This window comes from Thamnophis sirtalis, unplaced genomic scaffold, assembly GCF_051295495.1.
Source record: "Thamnophis sirtalis isolate CommonGarterSnake01/CBP01778 unplaced genomic scaffold, rThaSir2_p1.2 scaffold_2, whole genome shotgun sequence".
Taxonomy (NCBI): Eukaryota; Metazoa; Chordata; class Lepidosauria; order Squamata; family Natricidae; genus Thamnophis; species Thamnophis sirtalis.
Genome location: NW_028261382.1, coordinates 176,364,189 through 176,384,688, shown reverse-complemented (window position 1 = coordinate 176,384,688; position 20,500 = coordinate 176,364,189). Strand labels below are relative to the sequence as shown.

Below are 20,500 nucleotides of genomic sequence, written 5' to 3'. Positions count from 1 at the left end.
GCAACTTGAAGATGTCCAGGACTTCAACTCCCAGAATTCTCCAGCCAGCGAATGCTGGCTGGGGAATTCTGGGAGTTGAAGTCCAGACATCTTCAAGTTGCCAAGGTTGAGAAACACTGCGATGTTTCCAGAACGGCCAGAACACTTACGATTCTAATACTCAGTTTCAAACTTAACAGTTCTGGCTCAGAACATTTTAAATGTAAAAAAAATTAAAATATGTAAGTTTAAAATATTTCTTTTAAAATTAAAATATTTTAAAAATTAAAATAAAATTTAAAATACTGTGCAGAATGTTTTCTGCATAGTATTTTAAATTTTATTTTAATTTTTAAAATATTTTAGTATTGATCACATTCCCATTGCTGACTCCCGGTGATGTTGCAAGCACTGCTATCACCAGGCACTTAGCAAAAATTCAGAGTTAGGACAGACTCCCCGAAAGGTTTTTATAGCCCAGTTCTGGAGGTCCGATGGTAGCTATCCCCAGCCCCTCCTATGACCGCATTTGAGTTGTTTGGAAACTTGTTCACGTTTATAGCCGTTTACAGCTTTCCATAGTCACATGACTTTAATTTATAATGTTTTATAATAGAAATGAATGGGTTTTTTTTAACGATTGTATCATTCGCTTTACAAACAAAGCATTCACTTCATCACTTCAAGTCTCAACTTACAACCATTGTAACTAATGCCGGAATTTCTAAGTTCCATTACGGTTGTATGCAAATATGTATACAAAAATAGAACCATTGTCATTAGCAGTTACAATACATCTTAGGTAATTTTAGGACCCTCGAATATTATAAGTTTATATTTGTACTCACATCAAAATTGTAAATAAAATAACTTGTTTGGGCCCCAAACATCAAGAACGGCAGTCTTCCTGGAAAAGAATCAGCTTGCTTATGTTAATCTTAATCTTGATTTTTCAGGTTGCCTCAACTTATTGAAATTGTTGGTAAAATCAATGTAGCTTCAACCGCATGTGTTCATGAATTCTCAAGGTTTTTCTGGCGACTTTGCCGAACTTTTGGGAAGATTTTCACCAATACAAAGGTATAATGAAATATAACGATTCTCTGTATAGATGGTGGAATGATAACATGGGATTATAGGTTTAGAAAGGATTTCAAAGACTTTTAGATTTCCTCTTCTCAGACAGTTTTGTGTATTAAAAGGAATCTTATCATGGTTTTGCCTAATGTTTCCATACCTATTAATACTTTTCTTGTTAATTATGCTTTTTCTATTGTATCAGGTTAGACCTTAAATCAGTGTTTCTCAACCTTGGCTACTTGAAGATGTCTGGACTTCAACTCCCAGAATTCCCCAGCCAGCGAATTCTGGGAGTTGAGGTCCAGACATCTGCAAGTGGCCAAGGTTGAGAAACACTGCCTTAAATGCTTTTATATCACCACCATTAGAAAATGTGCCTGCCAACACATTTTTCCTCTGTACTTATCCATTTAAACACAAAGTAGATAATTAAAATCCAATAGATGCAATTTGCCAGAAAGATTAGAACTAGATTGTCAGATTAGGTTACACTAATTGAAGTGCATACTAGGTAGAGCATTGGTGCTCTAAGTAAGTACTAAGTACTCTAACTAAGTACTAACAACCTTGGGGAAAGAGGCTAACATATCATCAGCTATTTAGATAAACATGGGGAATTTTTCCATAGTTTCCATTCTTATCCAGATCTTTGTAAAAGGGCAGAATAATTTCTCCCCTGCAAGGATAGCTTTGGGGGGGAAAAACATATATGCTTGCCAGATATTTCAGTGCATGGTTCTAGAATAGCAACAGCAGCAGAACAAATGTTCTTAAAACTTTCTGAATGTGATTGCCTATAATTTCACATGTTACTGTAACTCTTCACTTCTAAAAGCAATAATCAGTTTCAGAAAATATTTTTCTTTTGCTAGTTTTGAATCAGTTTGCAGAGAAAACTGTTTCTCTATGAACAAAGTTGTAGACATAATACTTTGGAGAGAAAATTCCATTAGAAGAAAATATATATGTAGCTCAGGTTGAATTGTGGAGTCTTTGAGGCTCTCTGATTCTGATGTTTGCTTGCAGATGTTTCATTCCTCAACTAGGTAACTTCATCAGTCTAGTAGTAGCTTGCCCTGACAGTGTTGGTAAGTATGTGGTTTTCTCCTAGATAGGGTGTTGTGTTCTGCATTGTTTGTTTGATAGGAATACCTTTTTATCTCAATGTTGGCTGCTGGAAAGAATGTATTCTGGTATTTTTATTGTCCCTTTTGTATGATATGTAAATATGGTTAATTTCTATGTTTCTAATGATGGCTGATTCATCAAAACCTGGAAGACAAGCTATTGTATGTAGACACTTGCATTGAAGATGTTACCTAGTTGGGAAATGAAATATCTGCTAGCAAGCTCAAAGAGCAGCAAGGACTCCACAAAAACATTTTTTCCTGTGCAATGTAACATAACCAAAGCTACACCTAGGTGTTTTTATAAACAAATAAATAATTCTTTCGAGGCCTTCTCCAACATCAAATGAATAGCCATTAATTTCTCCATCAAAAAAATGAAAAAGACAAATATAAAATAAAATGTGTTTCATTTTTCTAGACCTTTTTCTTCCAGTGTCCTTAATTAATGCTTAATTAATGTATGAGGGAAATATAGATACAAGTATTTTAAAGGATTCCTAAAACATTGTTATTTAATATCCAGTAATTACATTATGCTTTACAATTTTGAAGAAGAGTAAAGTGGTGGCTTTGATTTCTGTTCCGTGTTTTAGGTAAAACCCCAATTCCAGGAAATTTTACGGCTCTCTGAGGAAAACATTGGTAAGTATATTTTTCCTAACCATCAGTTCTATAAATAAGATTTTGAAACACAATTCAACTTATTTTTAAAAAGTAAAGGATAACAAAGTACCTAAATGAACTTTGAAAAAAGTTATTGTTTTAATATATCAAAAAAGAAAAAAGTAACAAATACATCCAAAACATACTACATATATGAAACATTTCATTATAAGTCCTTTATTTCATGGGTTGATATCATGGAAAATGCCTCGTTTAATTTCAACTTTACCCAGTACTTCTTCATTAGCTATAAGCTTCGTTTTCCAGAGGTTCATTGAAGTTTCCATGAATTTTTGTATGTTGCTGCTGATGCCAAAGATTTTCAGGCATTTCTTGATCCAGCTATGGAGAACTGAATCAAATGCTTTCTTATAGTCTATCCAAGCCATGAACAGGTTGGTTCATCTTCTCTTTGAATTCTTTAGGATTAGCTTGTTAATCAGCAGTTGGTCCTTTGTTCCTCTTGAATTTTTGCAGCATCCTTTCTGTTCTACAGGAAGCAAGTTATTTCTTTCCAAGTATCCATAAATTTGGTTTGCAATGATACCAGCAAGGATGTTGTATGTTGTTGGTAAACAGGTGATTGGCCTATAGTTTCCAGGATCCTTTCCTTTTTCTTTATCTCTTTGGATCAAGAATGTCCTTCCAGTTGTCAGCTGGTTTGTTTCCGCTAATGTAGTGGTTTGAATGGTTTGCACAGCCTCGTTGACCTTTTTTAGTACCTTTCTCAATTCTTTCCGGTTCACTTGGTTCAGCTTTGGCAAACGTGTTCTTTCAGCATCTTCCATTTGATGCTTTATTTTCTCAGCTAATTGAGCAATATCTGTTGGTGTTTGTTCTTCAGTGCTTCCTTGTTCTTTATCTTCACCCATTTCAGCATCCTCTTCCTCCCTTTCTTCCTCAGTTTGCTTTTGAGTCTGCAAATCATTCTTGGCGTTACTCTTCTTTGTTGGTATACTCAGACCATTAGTTGCTTTCTCTTCGATTCCTATTAATTCTGCTGTAGTGAAACATTTGTGGCTTAGAATTACACGTCGTTGGTCCATTAGCCTTTGTTCACTGATATCAGAGTCCGTGTGGTTCACCTTCCAAATCTGATACATTTGTTTTTGAAATCCACATTTTGCTGGCTCAGTAGACTGATAGTAAGTTTTCATAATAAAGATGTTTTCTTCCCTAGTCCAGATTTTTCGCTTTTTCACTTTTTCTTCCAGTAGCTTGTCAGCTCCATGCCCTGGTTGCCTAGCAGAGGGAGCTGCGCCCTGTAGCTCATTTTGCGCAGAATGCCCAGGAGCCATAGCATCCAACGGAACGCCTGTTAATCCAGGCGACGGTTCAGCCGGCATAAATTACATTTTTTTCATATTCACCATATTTGAATGGGTTGTGGAGCAAATTTTTTCTGGCCCTTCACCTAAGACCTGTCTGATATGGTTGTACCTGTTCAGCATATCCCTTAGGATCATTAGAGCGCGTAAGCCCCTCCACCACGACAAGGTAAAGCTCCTCGGAGGGGTTGTTGTTGTTGTTATTATTGTTATTGTTATTATACCACGTTATCTATCTGAGAAAATAAGCATTACTAACTTTTTTTCTCGCAGCACTTTTGATCAGTTTTACTCTCTGAATTGGTGCTACTTAGTTCTGTAGAAATAGAAACTGGGTGAATAGAGGGGCTGTCCCTAATTTTGACTGGGCATTTTTAACAATATTAGGTAATAGCATTATATAAGCGGGTATCAACTTGAGCATCATAAATAACTTCAAGACTTTTATTTCTTAATTTCAGATGCTGCAGCAGGGAACGGAGTACTAACAAAAGCCACAGTTCCTATTTACGCAACAGGTGTACTTACATGTTATATCCAGGTAAACCTGCTCTTCAATTATGAATTTGAAAAGACAATAGTTATCTTTACTTAAAACCTCTAAATAAAGTTGAAAAATACTTACGCTTCTCCTTAGATCCTAAACTATATTACTTTCAAAAGTGTACAGAAAGAGATTTCACCTTCCTTCCACGGTTACTTCCAAATATTTTTTTGCCTTTATTAACCTACAAACTCCATCTCATGCTATCAAAAGAATCAACTCTATGGAGAGCAGAAGAGCTATAATGGGTTTTTTATTTTCCTGGGCATTGTTGACAAGAGGAACTGATGTAATTATTATTTAATACTATATGATACAGGCTATGTATAGTATACATGTGAGTGTATGTTATGAAAATGGAAATAAAAAATATTTTTTTAAAAAAATCAACTCTTACTGTCAAGAGATTTTGTGGGGGAGGTGAATGCAGGTGACTGGAATAGAAAATAGAAAACTTGTTATTTTCTGATAAGGACTTCCTTTCTTTAAAAAATACAGTGTTATTACACCAAAGTCCTTTTCCCATATGCTTACAGGGGAGGGGGGGGGACTGTGAAAACTTATATTTAACTTTTTATCATGCAAAGTTGGATTTCACCAGTATTTGCTGTACTCCAATAAAGTATCACTATTTTCAATATTATAAAATGAATGCATTAACATTTTCAGTGTTCATTTTAGTAAAAGGAACAGAATTAGATAAAGCCGTTAGTTGTACAAACATACAATAGTCTCTGTTTGCTTAATTGTGAACTTTGGAATTCGATACAAGCTGCAGGGAGGGTTCGATCATTATTACGTCATATCATTTTAACAGAGGAGAGAAGTGGCCAAATCAGCACACACTTCAAAACTGAACTTTAACAAAATTACACTTGGCTGGAATGATAAATATAGTAAGAGAATCCAAGTCAAAATGAAGCATTCAGTATTATAGGAATATGCCTTGAGAAAGAAGATGCATGATTACGCGCTCCACTAAAGCGCACCCAATTAAACCGCGTCGCTGACGTCATCAGCAGCGCGACAACAGCGACCGCGGAGAAAAAAGGGCGCTTTTTAAAGCGCTTTGAAAGCAGGCCGATTCAAGTTAAGGTAAGGGTTAGGTTTAGGTTTAGGGTTAGGTTAAGGGTTAGGGTTAGGTTTAGGGTTAGGTTTAGCGTTAGGTTAAGGGTTAGGTTTAGGGTTAGGTTTAGGGGGGTTAGGTTTAGATTTAGGGGTTAATTTTAGCTTTAGCGTTCACAGCGTGCTTTTTTCATCGCGCTGTGATGACGTCAGGTACGCGGTTTCGTCGAGCGCGCTTTAGTCGAACGCGGTTTTGTGGTGGAACCGATTATTGTTATTCATAGCAGGTAGTAGTTGCTAGTTTGCAAGCATTATATATGTTGATGCTTTATGAGTTTTTACGTACAGCTGATTTCACACTTCAAGGATATAGTGACTACAATCTATATTCATTTACCAATGATTCCGTGAAAATATTGATATCATTGCTTGTGGTTCTCAGACTAATGATTTGGTATTACATGACAGGTAATAGACATCCTATCCCAGTGGTTCCCAAACTTGGCAACTTTAAGACTTGTGGACTTCAACTCCCAGAATTCTCCAGCCAGCTCTGCTGTCTGGAGAATTCTAGGAGTTGAAGTCCACAAGTCTTAAAGTTGCCAAGTTTGGGAACCACTGTCCTATCCCATTCTAGAGCAAAGTGCTGAGAGCTGGGACGACTGAGTCGTGGGTCCCAAAATATTACTAGGTTTCCTTTAGTTAAAATCTTAATGTGGTCCACTTCCTGATAACAGGCCAGGAAATTTAACTTGATGTTTTGAAACCTCTACTTTCAGGAAGAAGACCGCAAGCTGTTAGTAGGATTTTTAGAAGATGTCATGACTATGCTTTCATTATCTCACGCTCCCCTTGATAGCCTAAAAGCATCTTTTGTGGAATTAGGGTAAAGTATATTACTGAAACTGATATAAAGGGGCCATCGTTTACATACAGCGTCAGATGTAAGAATTTAATCTCAAAGATTTTGGACATTTCAACATTCCATTATAAAGCCATAATCTGCAGAACAGGAATGCTGTTGTGTTTTTGTGACATTTTTTTTCCCATCAAAAAATGGCAGAGTATTTTATAGTCTTTAGTGCTCTGACATACAGTATCAATATTATCAGATTACCTTGTAATTAAATGGGGGGGAAAGTTATATAATAACCAATTTGATAAATAGTACAATACATATTTTAATCAAAAAAAGATGTTGAAAATATAGTTGGAAATTTGCAGTATCGGCTCAACCTGCTACATGAAACCTATATCTGAACTCTCCTTGTTCACGTAGTCCATGCAGTATACTGGTAGTCCTTGACTTACGACCACAATTAAGCCCCAACGTTTTTGTAGCTAAGGGAGAACATTTGTTAAGTGAGTTTTTTCCCCCATTTTATGAGTTTTTTTGCCACAGTTGTTAAGTGGATCACTGAAGTTGTTAAGTTAGTAACAGGGTTGTTGTGAATCAGGCTTCCTCATTGAGTTTGCTTGTCAGAAAGTTGCAAAAGGTGATCACATGACCCTGTACTGCAATCATCATGAATGTGAGTCAGTTGTCAAGCATCTAAATGTAAATCACATGACCATGGGAATGCTGCAACAGTCATAAGTATGAAAAATGGTCATAAGTCATTTTTTTCGGTGCCATTGCAACTTCTAACTGTCACAAGTGAACTGTTGTAAACCAAGGACTATCTGTAAAGGGCAACATTTGGGATAGTTCAATGGTTGCTCTAAAGCAGTGGTTCCCAAACTTGGCAACTTTAAGACTTGTGGACTTCAACTCCCAGAATTCTCCAGCCAGCTCTGCTGGCTGGAGAATTCTGGGAGTTGAAATCCACAAGTCTTAAAGTTGCCAAGTTTGGGAACCACTGCTCTAAAGAGCTCCTCCCACTCTAAAAATACACTTTTGGGGATAAATGTGGTTGAACTGCGGGCACTTTCCTTTTGTCGAGGCTAATTGAGGTTAGCTGAGAAAGAAAATTTGGAGAAAATATTTGAGGAGAGAAAGAAAATGCAAAATAAACTCAGTTTGAAAGCAAATGACTATTTGTAGCTTAGATCTGATTGTTTTTGTGTTCTCAGTGCGAACCCAGCATACCATGAATTGCTGCTAACTGTATTATGGTATGGCGTTGTCCACACTTCAGCACTTGTTCGATGTACGGCTGCCAGAATGTTTGAGGTAAGTGTTCATTAAACATATTTTAGATATTACTAATTCTGCTCCCTGCAGAAATGCTGGCTTCTCTGTGCCTATCACCATTTAATTCCTCTTTTCTCAAGAGCCTGGATGTGGGAAGCCTCACAGTCAAGTGGATATGGATTCTGAAGGGGCTTCACAGTACATCCATTTTTACAGAGGGTACCAGTTATGTTAAAAATACTGCCAGGGAAAATAGCAGTTTATCTGATCTAATACATTTAGATTCTTAAAAGTACATTTTAATATTATACTCTGTTTTATAATATTTTAAAGTAGTTGTGCACTGTGTGATGGAGCAGGATGTTAATCCTATAGTTTGAAGTGAATTTTCCATCATCCATTTCTTTTCTTTTTTTAAAAAAAGTATTGCTGTGTTACATGTGTTTGTGAAACATTTCAGGGGAACAGGCCAAATGAGACATTTATTTCTGACCTGAATTGCAGGTGCATTGCTTGCTTAAAAACTTCTGTTAGCTCTGAGAAATCATTTCAGTGCGGAATTCAGTGTTCAAACCAGCCATCAATTGTATATACCTTGTGAATTGGGCATCATCTATCAAAATGTTTGAGTGCTTCCAGTGATAAATTGCCTGTACTACAATTAAAATAAATATTAAGTAAGGAAAAGAACAGCATGCTTTTCTTGTTTTGCCTGATGTTGCTGACACATAGAACTGAAAGAAGGGGGGTAAAAAAAAATCATGTACGGTTCCTGATCTAACCACACCGCCAACTGTACAAGCTGCAAAATGGAGATATTCGTTTTCAGCTTTGTATCAGATTATCCGCTTGTTTTAAATTGCTCCTCAAGAGTTTACCAATGTCACTTTAATACAGTGTTTCTCAACCTTGGCGACTTTAAGTCCTGTGGACTTCAACTTCCAGAATCCCCCAGCCAGCATAGCTGGCTGGGGGATTCTGGGAGTTGATGTCCACAGGACTTAAAGTCGCCAAGGTTGAGAAACACTGCTTTAGTAGGACCTTGAAAATTCTAGTGGGAAGACAGGCCATACCTTTAATGAATAGATATGACTGTTTGGAGCATTTTCATGTCCTAAAATAAATATTTTGACCCTGGTCAATACGTAAGGGGCCATCTTGCCATTTCCCCTACATGCACAAAGATACTGGTCTAATTTTAAATCTTTATATCAGTGCAATTCAAGATAAGGAATTAAATAGAAATGTAATTAAATAGTAATGTATTAGTTGCACATAAGAGGCCATTTAGATCTTTAAAAAATATTGCTGGTGACAAAGCATAGGAGGTTAAAAACAGAGTTTTATTTTGCTTTGCCACATATTTTTTTCTCATAATACGATGACCTCATTTGAGAGTATTGGAAACTCAATTTTTACTTGAATTGTACTATTTTTTTTGCAAATAAACCCAGAGTCTAGTCTGCATTATTATTTTATGAGTCTCTTTCCTCACCTAACCTTTTTTTAATGACAATTGTCGAATGGAGAAAATGGCTAAATGAATCTGTGCCAATAAAATTTTCTAGTTTACTTTTTGTGTGTGTTGTAAGTGCTATTGCCTATGCCAGGTGTATTTTATTTTTATAATTCAGCCAAAATAGCAACAATATACATCTATCATGAACTCTGATATGGTTATATGAAGGTTTAATTGGATAGTGAAGAAGGGCAAGCATTTTGATGTTGGTCTAAACTAACATGCTGTTTTTGACTTAGTTTTCCCTTTGGCTCTATATGTTTGTATGTGTGTCATGCATTAATATTAAATTGGACATAATCTTGAGTGCTCTGTGATGATCCAGATTTGATCCTGGTTTGAACACTATCCATGCACAGTAGGGACATCAACTTGAGTCTTTGCTGTACTACATAAGTTAAAACCATGGGTGGGCATTGATTCTCTATTACCTATTTACCTACTGAGTGGTTAAAGTTTTACATCGATTGCAGGACTAAGTAGCTCATTATTTGGTAAAGCAAGGCATTTATGATTTTATGCAAGAGTACCAATTCAAGTTCTATTAATGTGAACTAATTATACTTTTAGTCGCTAGATATCCTGAAACTGTACTCTTGCTTTTTAAATTGAAATATATTAATGATCTACACAAATGCTATATATAAAAGCAAAAACTATACAAGACTGAAGTAAGCCCACCCCTGGTTTATAACAAGACAAGTGATCATTGTGGCTTTCTACTGTTACATCTTAAAATCAAAATACGTTCTAAAATGAGAATCCAGGTTCTCATTATCTTCTTATTATCTCAAGCTTCTTTTTCATGTTATTTTTATCTTAGGCATACATTTCCTAAATAATTATAAGCCATGATTGGGGTAGAAAACTTTTATTTTTTTTAAAAAACAGATGAAATACTCTTGGTGATTAGAAATAGGAATTATGTCAGAATCATTCATTGTTCGGATTTCCAGTGAAGTATTTCCCAACCTCCTGTCCTTTACAATTATACCTCACAGCAGGGGTGTCACACTGGGGGCCTGGGGGCCAAATGCGTCACACACAGGCCACACCTATCCCAGCTCCGTGAAGGGGAGAATGTCACAATAGGTCACGTGACGGCAACATGACACCACGAGTTTGACACCCGTGTCTTACAGAATCCCTTCTGCTATAGACATCCTTAGTACAGAAACACAAGACAATTAAAATCAAGGTTATTCTCTTTTTCCGAGCAAGGTGGTTTGCTTCTGGGATTAAAATATTCCAACACACCTGAGTTTGGTGAGTCAGGTTTTAACGCTCAAATACCAGCCCCAGACCAATCCTAATAGAATTTGTTGCCATTTTCTACATGTTTACCTGACCTTTTAAATTATAGTTAGTTTATAGTTTATAGTTTTATTAAACTTGTATGCCGCCCTATTCCCCGAGGGGACTCAGGGTGGCTAACAAACTAAATAGGGAAAAGGGGAAGTACAAAAAACAAGAAGACAAGACAAATACAAAAAACAAATTAAAAACCCGTCAACAGCCGCAACAATTCGAGTGGGGCTGGGAACTCATCAGCCCCAGGCCTGCCGGAACAGCCAGGTTTTAACAGCTTTGCGGAAAGCCTGAAGGGTGGTGAGGGTCCAAATCTCCATGGGGAGATCGTTCCAGAGGGCCGGAGCAGCCACAGAGAAGGCCCTCCCCCGGGGGGGTCGACAGTCGACACTGGCTAGCTGATGGAATCCGGAGGAGGCCTAATCTGTGGGATCTAATTGGTCGTAGGGAGGTAATTGGCAGGAGGCGGTCTCTCAAGTACCCAGGTCCCATTATTATCTTTTAATAGTGACAATAGAGCCCAGTTTACGCTCACAAATCACAAGAACTGTTTGGAGTTCTTAGTTATCTGTTCACATTCCTACATTTCACAATAACCTGGTTTCTTTTGTGGAGCTATAACAAGGTAGCAATAATGGAGCTCTAGAAACTTCAAACGTTACTTTGAAATTTAAACACTAGCCTTCAGGATACTGTCGGGATCTTTTGTTGTCTAACAGCTCTGTAGTCGGTGTGTGTTGCCTGCTTGGGCCACTTAACGCTTCCATCCTGCCTTCTCCCTAGTTGTATTAAAAGAGCACTTTAGCGTAGCGATACTTGCTTCTAATTTTGGTTTGCATTTTTGTGTTTCTCTTCCTCTTGGTTACGCTGTTCTTCCCATGATACTGTGCTCACTCTTTCCGCGCATCACCTGTGATGTACCCCTCTGCTCTGCCCACTCAGCTGTTGGTGAAGGGGGTACATGAAACTCTGGTAGCTCAGAGAGTGGTTCCTGCTCTCATCACTCTCTCCAGTGACCCTGAAATGTAAGTTTCCCCAACTGTCTTCTACAACTAGCTCCCTCTTACAACTTGTCAAGAAATAAACCTCCAGAATGCATTTGCTAATATTCAATTTTTTTTTAAAAAAAATCACTAAGTATTAAATATACTCAATATCTTTAGCAACTAAAAGAGTAAGTACTTTGTTCTTACAAACAAGCTGAAGCTCATTCAAAACACTAACTAGTCAAATAGTTGGAAGAATAATGCAACCTTAAACTTACTTCTGAAACAAAACTATCATAACTTTTTATAGTAAATAATAACACGTCTGAATAGTTTTCAGGTGTTGTCATGCTGCTGTTTGTTTCTTCCATGCTGAAGAGGGATGCTAATTTCACTAATACGTTATACTGCCTGTAAAAAGCATGAGGAGACTCCTTACTTATTTTAATGCCCCCGTGTGGGTGACTAAACTTAGAAAAGACTGGTGATTCTGCCTGCCCATCCTCAGTCACAACTAACTTAGTTATCCTTCCAGTTTAAAACCATTTTTATTGCATGTTGACTGGTTTACAGCTGACTCTTCGAGGCATGCGTGAAGCCTTAGTTGACAAGCGGGTTGCTCCGGCCCTTGTTACCTTGTCCAGTGATCCTGAATTGTGAGTTTCTGAATGTGACCTTGAGTTCATCTTTCTGTGTCTTTTTCTCTCTCTTCTTTTTTTTTTTTTAATTGTGATACTACTTCCTGGGCTAATTCCTGTCACTGCTAGCAGTTAATACCTTAATGGAGTTTCAAAATTAGTATTCTGTTTTTAATTAAACATTTGTTTTACTGTTAAGAGCTGAGTATTTGTTTTGCTTTGTTTTGCTCCTAGCTCTGTCAGAATAGCCACAATTCCTGCGTTTGGGACCATCATGGAAACCGTCACTCAGAGAGAGGTAGGATTTCTGCGCGTTGAACTGGGATATTCCCAGTTTGTAATCACTAACTATTGAACTCTGTTAAAAAAATGTTTTCAGGATATCTGGATTGGTAAAAGTTCTAATTAAAATAGCAATAGCCATAGCAGTTAGACTTATATACCGCTTCATAGGGCTTTCAGCCCTCTCTAAGCGGCTTACAGAGTCAGCCTATTGCCCCCAACAACAATCCGGGTCTTCATTTCACCCACCTCGGAAAGATGGAAGGCTGAGTCAACCTTGAGCCACTGAGATTAGAACCGCTGAACTGCAGATGACAGTCATCTGAAAATGAGCCGAGGTGGCGCAGTGGTTAGAGTGCAGTACAGCAGCCACTTCATCTGACTGTTAGCTGCAGTTCGGCGGTTCAAATCTCACTGGCTCAGGGTTGACTCAGCCTTCCACCCTTCCGAGGTGGGTAAAATGAGGACCCAGATTGTTGGGGGCAATATGCTGACTCTGTAAACCGCTTAGAGAGGGCTGAAAGCCCTATGAAGCGGTATATAAATCTAACTATTGCTAACCTTTTACAGCAATGTGCAATACAGATACTCTTTGTTTAGCAACCACAATTTGCCTTTGCAAAGTGGTGGCTAAGTGGTCGCTTGCAATCCTATTTCAGTTGTCCGTTGGTTGATAGACTTACAAAGGTCATCAATGCGAAAAATCGATCATAAAGTTACTTTTTTTTAATCACTGTTGTAATTGCAAATGTTCACTGTACAAGGCAGTCGTTTAAGCGAGAAGTAGCTGTATATGTGCAGTTTTACCCCACTGATGGTGTGACCCACAAGCAAGATAGCAAGGTCTTGCCTCCATTTTGTCATACACCAAAGAGACTTTATCCTCTTTTGCATGTACTGAGCATCCATCACATAATTCACCTCGTCATAGCAATTAGACTTATATACCGCTTCATATGGCTTTCAGCCCTCTCTAAGCGGTTTACAGAGTCAGCATATCAGCCCCCACAATCCGGGTCCTCATTTCACCCACCTCGGAAGGATGGAAGGCTGAGTCAACCTTGAGCCGATGAGATTAGAACCACTGAACTGCAGATAACAGTCAGCTGAAGTGGCCTGCAGTACTGCACCCTAACCACTGCGCCACCTCAGCTCATCCTTCAGCTCTTGATGGAATACTTCTTAGTTGTAAATGGAGTACATAATTAAAAAGGGGGGAAATATGAAGCCTAACATATTTTAATATAAAACTATAGTAGAAACTATATATAACAAGAAATGTGTTCATTTTTTCATTCTTAAATTTTATTTCATAACATGCTCAGCAAAAAATATCTTAGAATGGGCAGTCCATATTTTCAAAAACTTGTGAATTAACGAGAAAAGCTGTTTCTGATGGTTAAAAAATATAGCAGAGTTTGCATTTGTATAATTTCAGACTCTTCCTTATTTTCTAAAATAACATAGTAGAGGAAATGGAACTGAACATTTGTACTGAGTCATACTTGTGTGCTGAATAAGTAGTAATAGGTTAGTTTAAATACATAAATGCACATTTGTACTACGGAGTTAATTACATATTGATGTTTTGTTGGGGTTAATGGAATCTAGAAATTTGAAAACGGGTATTCAAGAGACTTCAGTCAGCATCATTTTTTTAAAGTGCATACATTTTAGAGAAGGATTTTCTAAAGAGGAGATGTTGAGGGTGAGGTTTACTTAAGAGATAAAAGTATTAAGGCTAGGATATTTTGTAACAATAAAAACCTAATATTAAAGTCAAAACAAGTATAATGTGTTAAAAGTTATTTTCTTTTGGACGTTATTAATTTTTACTCATTTCTGCAATAAAGTTTTCATATCTTACAAATTATGTTTCCTTTTAAGCTTTTGGAAAGAGTCAAAATGCAGCTGGCCTCTTTCCTGGAAGATCCCCAGTATCAAGACCAACACTCTCTGCACACAGAAATAATAAAAACCTTTGGGAGGGTTGGTCCAAATGCTGAGCCAAGATTTAGAGATGAATGTGAGTTTGAATAACAGAACATAAAAAAACATCTGTTTTTCAGTTTGTCAACTATTATAGCTCTGTTCTTGCACTCTTTGGTGATTTTGTTATGATTTTTTTTTCCAAATATTCCTCTTTCCAGTTGTTCTTCCACATTTGCATAAACTTTCCTTGGTGAATAACCAGCAATCTGCAGACTCAAAACGACTGGACATAGCCACTCATCTCTTTGAAGCCTATAGTGCACTCTCCTGTTGTTGTATCCTTATTTGATTTGAAATTATAATTTTATATTTGTACAGACTATTGAAAAATACTCTTGTCTCTTCACAAATTCCAATATTGGGTAATGTGTAATGTTTCCGTCAGGTTTTGCTGAGAATATTAAAGGCAGACAAACTAAACTTGAGAGACCGCCTGCTGCCAATTACCTCCCACAGACCTGTTAGATCGCACAGGGTTGGCGTCCTCCGGGTTCCGTCTACCAGCCAATGCCACCAGGCTACCACCCGGGGGAGGGCCTTCTCTGTGGCAGCTCCGGCCCTTTGGAACGAACTCCCTGCAGAGATTCGGACCCTCACCTCTCTCCAGGCCTTCCGAAAAGCCGTCAAAACCTGGCTGTGCCGGCAGGCCTGGGGTTGATGAGTTCCCCTCCCCTCTCGACCTGTGTGGTTGTGTGATTCTTGGCTATTTTAACTACTTGTATTGTGTTCTATGTTCCCTTTCCCCCTTTTGAGTTGTTCGCCACCCTGAGTCCCTCCCGGAGAAGGGCGGCATACAAATAAAATAAATCTAAATCTAAACAGCTTTTACGAAAGAAGGCGAATATACGTGTCCCAGGATGATGTTGCCGGATCCAATCTGGGTTAGTCACAGGGACCAAAGGCTTCGCCTTCCGAGCTTTCGGACTCGTGCAGGGGCCCCCCTTCAGGGAACTTCTCTCTAGCAGAATATTAGATAGCTCTTAATAATTGCATAAAGGCTCCTACGTTGCAGCGGCAACAATAAGAGTTGTATCTTTGTGCCGCACAGGCTCTTTCGGATGGAGATACTTTTCCACTTTCTAAAGCTTATCCATTCTTGAAAGTAAGGACGTTCTTAAGTGTCCCACCGAACAGTTGCGAATCTTGAAGAGGCAAGAATTTGCACCCCGGAGCCTCCATGATTCTGAAATTTGTGGCATCAAAAAAGCTAGCGTCCCCTTCTGGCAGGCTGCTTTATTTGCAAACTCCAGCTGACTAGAAAGTGTGACCAGCATTTTATGGATATTGATTTTAAATACATGCTGTTATAGAGGTCTTTTTACACATGTAGATCAAAGATCGATGCTTTAAGAGTTCAGTGAAGATAAGCTCGGTTTCATTTCTTCCTCTGGAACTACAGTGAGAGGGCAGCTATTAGTGATAATCTCCCATCTCATCCCTCTTCCTGTCACTAGGATCCTTCTCTCCCTCCAGGAAACCAAGCTCCTTATAGTATTTCTGCTAAGCAGAGGAACATTTTGCTGCTCCCCACACAATGGCTTTTCTCTCTCTCAATAATATATCGTTCTATACTTTAAAAGCCTTGAGTATAGAACTATAACTCCAAGAATGGTAAATTAAAAAAGAAAGAGTAATTTGTGTTAAAAATAAATTGCACCATATCAATGTTGTTCAAGTGAACTCTTGCAGTTTCAGAAAGTAGATATAAGAATTTAAGTCATCTCTTTTTTAGTAACATTCAGATAACCCTTTGAAGTTAGCTAAACATACTATGTTTTTTGCACATTATGTTCCAGTTTTAACTTGAGAGGAAGCAGGTGGCAAACCAATTTTGTTTCTGTCAGACCTTAACTGCTTTACCTTTTAGTTATTTCAGAAGAGTTAATGATCAGTCACTTCTTACCTGGACTCAGGTGTTTAAGAAATGACATGGAAGCTCTCTCACCAGAACATGAGGTGAATATCTGAGCTTCAGTTTTATCCTTCATGTTTATAATGACATATAAATTTATATTATTAGCATAACACTGCCAAATTAGAAATAAGTATAATCTTTATTGTCATTGTACTTAAATACAATGAAATTGGTTCGTTAAATAATTTTAAGATTAAGATTTAGTATTAAATTAATGCTAAAAAATATAACACGAGCTTAAATTATTAAGTAAAATAAAATATATCACTATTTGATCTGACTAGTAATGAAGTATACCATAATTTCAGTTTTCATTAATTTTAAGCCTTGTAGCCATCAATATTTCATTCTTAAGATATTACCAAAATATTGAAGTTTAATATACCTCTCAAGTTTGATTGTGTCTATTTAGATAACATGAATTGTCATAAATATTATCTTTGTTCTAAACCAGTGGTTCCCAAACTTGGCAACTTTAAGACTTGTGGACTTCAACTCCCAGAATTCTCCAGCTGGCTGGAGAATTCTGGGAGTTGAAGTCCACAAGTCTTAAAGTTGCCAAGTTTGGGAACCACTGTTCTAAACATTTGTCCTCTCCTATATTTTAGGTCATTTTAAATTCCATGATAAAAGAATGTGAACAGAAAGTAGAAAATAGAAATGTTCAAGAACCTCAAGGGTAAGTCTTTTTTTTTTACAAAAGGCCTAAATTATATCGGCAACATTATTGATAAAAAATTATGTTATCAAAGCAGAACATTTGTATTCACTTAACAATTTTTAATCTTTTCTGAAAAGACATAGGGCTAATGTAGTGGAAGAAAATTGAAAACTGGTTGTAAAATAAAGTCAGTCATCCACACCACTTTATTAAAATGTTGTATAAATCCCAGTGGTAATAAAAAATAAGAAAGAAATAAAAGAAGTAGTCCTTTTGCCTTTTGGGTTGATTTTTAAACTAAGGGACATAATGGGAAATCCAAGTTTGTTGGGGAAAACAATTTGTTTCTTGGTCCCTGGAACAACTGTTCTTAAGAGATCGTGGAAAAACTGAACTTAAGTGATACACTGTTTTGAGAATTAATCTGTCATTACCCTTCAGATCTTATTCTTAACATCCAACCACGTGCCAGAAGTGCAGTTTTATGGATTCATTTTAACTAAAAGCAGGTTGAATTCTTATTGAATAGCTTATTACTCAATGGTATCATTCCACTGAAGGCTTGAATTTCCTACTGAAGCAACATATAGCCTTAATTCACAGCTGAATTTTGCATACTGGAAAAATTTCTTTCAAGTTTGGAAACTGTCATTGTATGGTAATGACAAATTATTTTGATTAAACCATCTTATCCTCAACTAGATAAGGAACACATCTAGTTGAATGAAAAGAAGGACCAGGGGAGACATGATAGCAGTGTTCCAATATCTCAGGGGTTGCCACAAAGAAGATTTGGGAGTCAAGCTATTCTCCAAGACACTTGAGGGCAGAACAAGAAGCAATGGGTGGAAACTAATCAAGGAGAGAAGCAACTTAGAACGGAGGAGAAATTTCCGGACAGTCAGAACAATTAATCAGTGGAACAGAAGTTGCCTCCAGAAGTTTTGAATGCTCCAATACTGGTAGTTTTTAAGAAGAGATTGGACAACCATTTTTCTGAAATGGTATAAGGAGGTCCCTTCCAATTATGTTATTCTATTCTATTCTAAACCAGATCTGCTGTTTAACCTAATACTGCTGTCTTTGGGAGCAGTTTTTCAAAGTCTCGTGTCAGAGGTCTTCTGCCCAACTACTTTAGATTGTTGTAATTGATGATGTTATAATGGGTCAACTTACTTTTCTTTCTCCCTAGTTCTATGTCAATTGCAGCAAGCCTTGTGAGTGAAGACACCAAGACCAAGTTTCTGAATAAAATGGGCCAGTTAACCACTTCAGGCGCCATGCTGGCCAATGTGTTCCAGAGGAAGAAGTAAATTGGGATTAAGAACTAAAGAACATTAACACTGAGAGACCTCATTAAGACTTGTTCCTTGTACTTGAAGTACTCGTCTTTTTATTTTCTGTCTTATGTTCTTGTAGTATAATTTTAATCTACAAAGATATTTGCACTGCTCTTGAATATTGCTACATATCTGTTAATTTGGGGCAAAATGTGGTTGATTATAAAACTAAATTAAGTCTGTATCAGGTCCCTGCCCTGTGTTCTTGTCTTTCCAGCATTTTTATATATATATATATATATAAATATATGGTGGGTTTTTTTTAATTTCCTGATGGGTTCTTGGCTGATATCTGTATTATACATGGAACTGTTATGATGGTACTTAAAATAATGTAAATTTGAAGTCACAGTTATAAAGTAATAAAAGTGGAGATTACTTATGTATTTAAGTTATAAGGGGCAATGCAGAGCTTTTTTAATGTTTCTAAAATGAAAGGTAAGAGCCACCAGCACTGATTCCTGGATTGTTTTTGTAAGTTATTGTATATTTGAATTACCGAAGTGAATGGAGGATATAATGTATCACGGAATTCCTTGCACTACTAGTACTACAATATATTCCAGAACAGACGAATACAACAGATTTTTTTTAAATTGTCTCTCATTACATGTATTGGCATTTTCATTGTGTATAAAACAGCTTAGTATTAACCTTTCGGCGAGGCAGTTTATACCGGGAAGGGGGAGGAAGAATAAATAGTCCAAACTTAAATCATATGTACCTTGATGAAAGCCATACTGATTTCAATGAAGGTTTCTTTCATATGAATGAGTCTAATATTGCCTTCTCAGAATAAACTTTTAAGTGATGCTGCTCTACATCAATGCTTTAAGCCAACATCATTTTCTCCATATAACAATCCTGTGTTTGAAGTGTGTCCTTGGTAAAGTAACATCTACGGTACTTAAAACACCCCTCCAAAAAATAATTGACATAGAACATTCTGGGCACTACATAAGGTAAACATATTTATAGGATACTAGGCAAAAGGATTGGTTTCAACACTAAAGAGATTGGCTAGCATTTTGTTTAACTTGGGTTTTAAATCTTGCAGGGCAAGGAAGAAAGAAAATGTGCCATCCGATGCTCCAAGTAGCACGGAAGTGACCGAAAGCAATAATGTATTAAAATTTAAATGCAACGCCATATAATATCCTCTTAATATCCTGATATTTTTTTAAATTGCAACTCTAATCTTCTATCCTTGTAGCATTATTCAGTGGTGAATCAATTTAAGCCCGTCCGTTGTTTCATAACTCTATAAATATCCAATGCAAATTCCTGTCCGCTATGTGGCTTTCACCCTTTCTACGTTTTCTCCATACTACATATTTTGTAAATATGCATGCACATACAAATTATTTTCAAAAATAAAAGGAAGACATTAACTAATGCTGTGCCTATTTTAATGAAATTATTACTTTTGTGTTAAATCTGGGGTAGAGACAAACAGACCTGAAACACTTGTAGAATCCTAATATAAGTATCAGTAAATCTGTTATACATATGGTTAAGCTCATTATTATTTCAAGGCAAAGGAATAGCATTTCCGTTATTTCTCTTTTTTAAAGTAAATTGTGATTAACACACTTCAATAATTTATCTTGGAAAGAGATATCACAAATACCCCTCAACCCATTGCTAGATTAAAATTCCCATCACTTCCATCCACCAGTGTCCAAAACTGTTTCTGGGTAGAGCTGATAGAAGTTGCATTCCAGATTCTGTGAAAGGTTGCAGGTTGGGACAAGCTTGCCTTATCATATACTTTGGGATTTCTGTGCTGAGAAGTAGAAAAATATTAATTAAAACTTGTCTAAAAGAGGTGCATATGCGTATCATCTGTTTTTCACTGTACTAGACTGGATTGTATCTGGAGTATTTTTTACATTCCCAATAAATCTTCATCCGAAGAGAGAACGCACTTGGAAAA

General features: G+C 37.0%; 1 protein-coding gene across 7 annotated transcripts in view; it reads left to right on the top strand.

The window, feature by feature from the left end:
* The window catches only part of RELCH (RAB11 binding and LisH domain, coiled-coil and HEAT repeat containing), a 62,201-nt gene extending 42,816 nt beyond the window's left edge, over nucleotides 1–19,385 (top strand). For 3 of the 7 annotated variants that reach the window (XM_087707575.1, XM_087707573.1, XM_087707571.1), the window contains 12 exons: nucleotides 936–1,059; nucleotides 2,783–2,831; nucleotides 4,642–4,721; nucleotides 6,569–6,675; nucleotides 7,863–7,962; nucleotides 11,693–11,775; nucleotides 12,609–12,672; nucleotides 14,544–14,682; nucleotides 14,807–14,923; nucleotides 16,516–16,604; nucleotides 17,172–17,242; nucleotides 18,417–19,385. In XM_087707575.1, the coding sequence (XP_087563701.1) occupies nucleotides 936–1,059; nucleotides 2,783–2,831; nucleotides 4,642–4,721; nucleotides 6,569–6,675; nucleotides 7,863–7,962; nucleotides 11,693–11,775; nucleotides 12,609–12,672; nucleotides 14,544–14,682; nucleotides 14,807–14,923; nucleotides 16,516–16,604; nucleotides 17,172–17,242; nucleotides 18,417–18,537 (1,144 nt within the window). In that variant the 3' untranslated portion in view covers nucleotides 18,538–19,385. Of the gene's footprint in view, nucleotides 1–935; nucleotides 1,060–2,782; nucleotides 2,832–4,641; nucleotides 4,722–6,568; nucleotides 6,676–7,862; nucleotides 7,963–11,692; nucleotides 11,776–12,309; nucleotides 12,393–12,608; nucleotides 12,673–14,543; nucleotides 14,683–14,806; nucleotides 14,924–16,515; nucleotides 16,605–17,171; nucleotides 17,243–18,416 lie in introns of those variants that run through there. The other 4 variants (XM_087707574.1, XM_087707572.1, XM_087707569.1 and 1 more) reach the window with 2 other exon arrangements.
* Nucleotides 19,386–20,500: the final 1,115 nt, after the last annotated feature.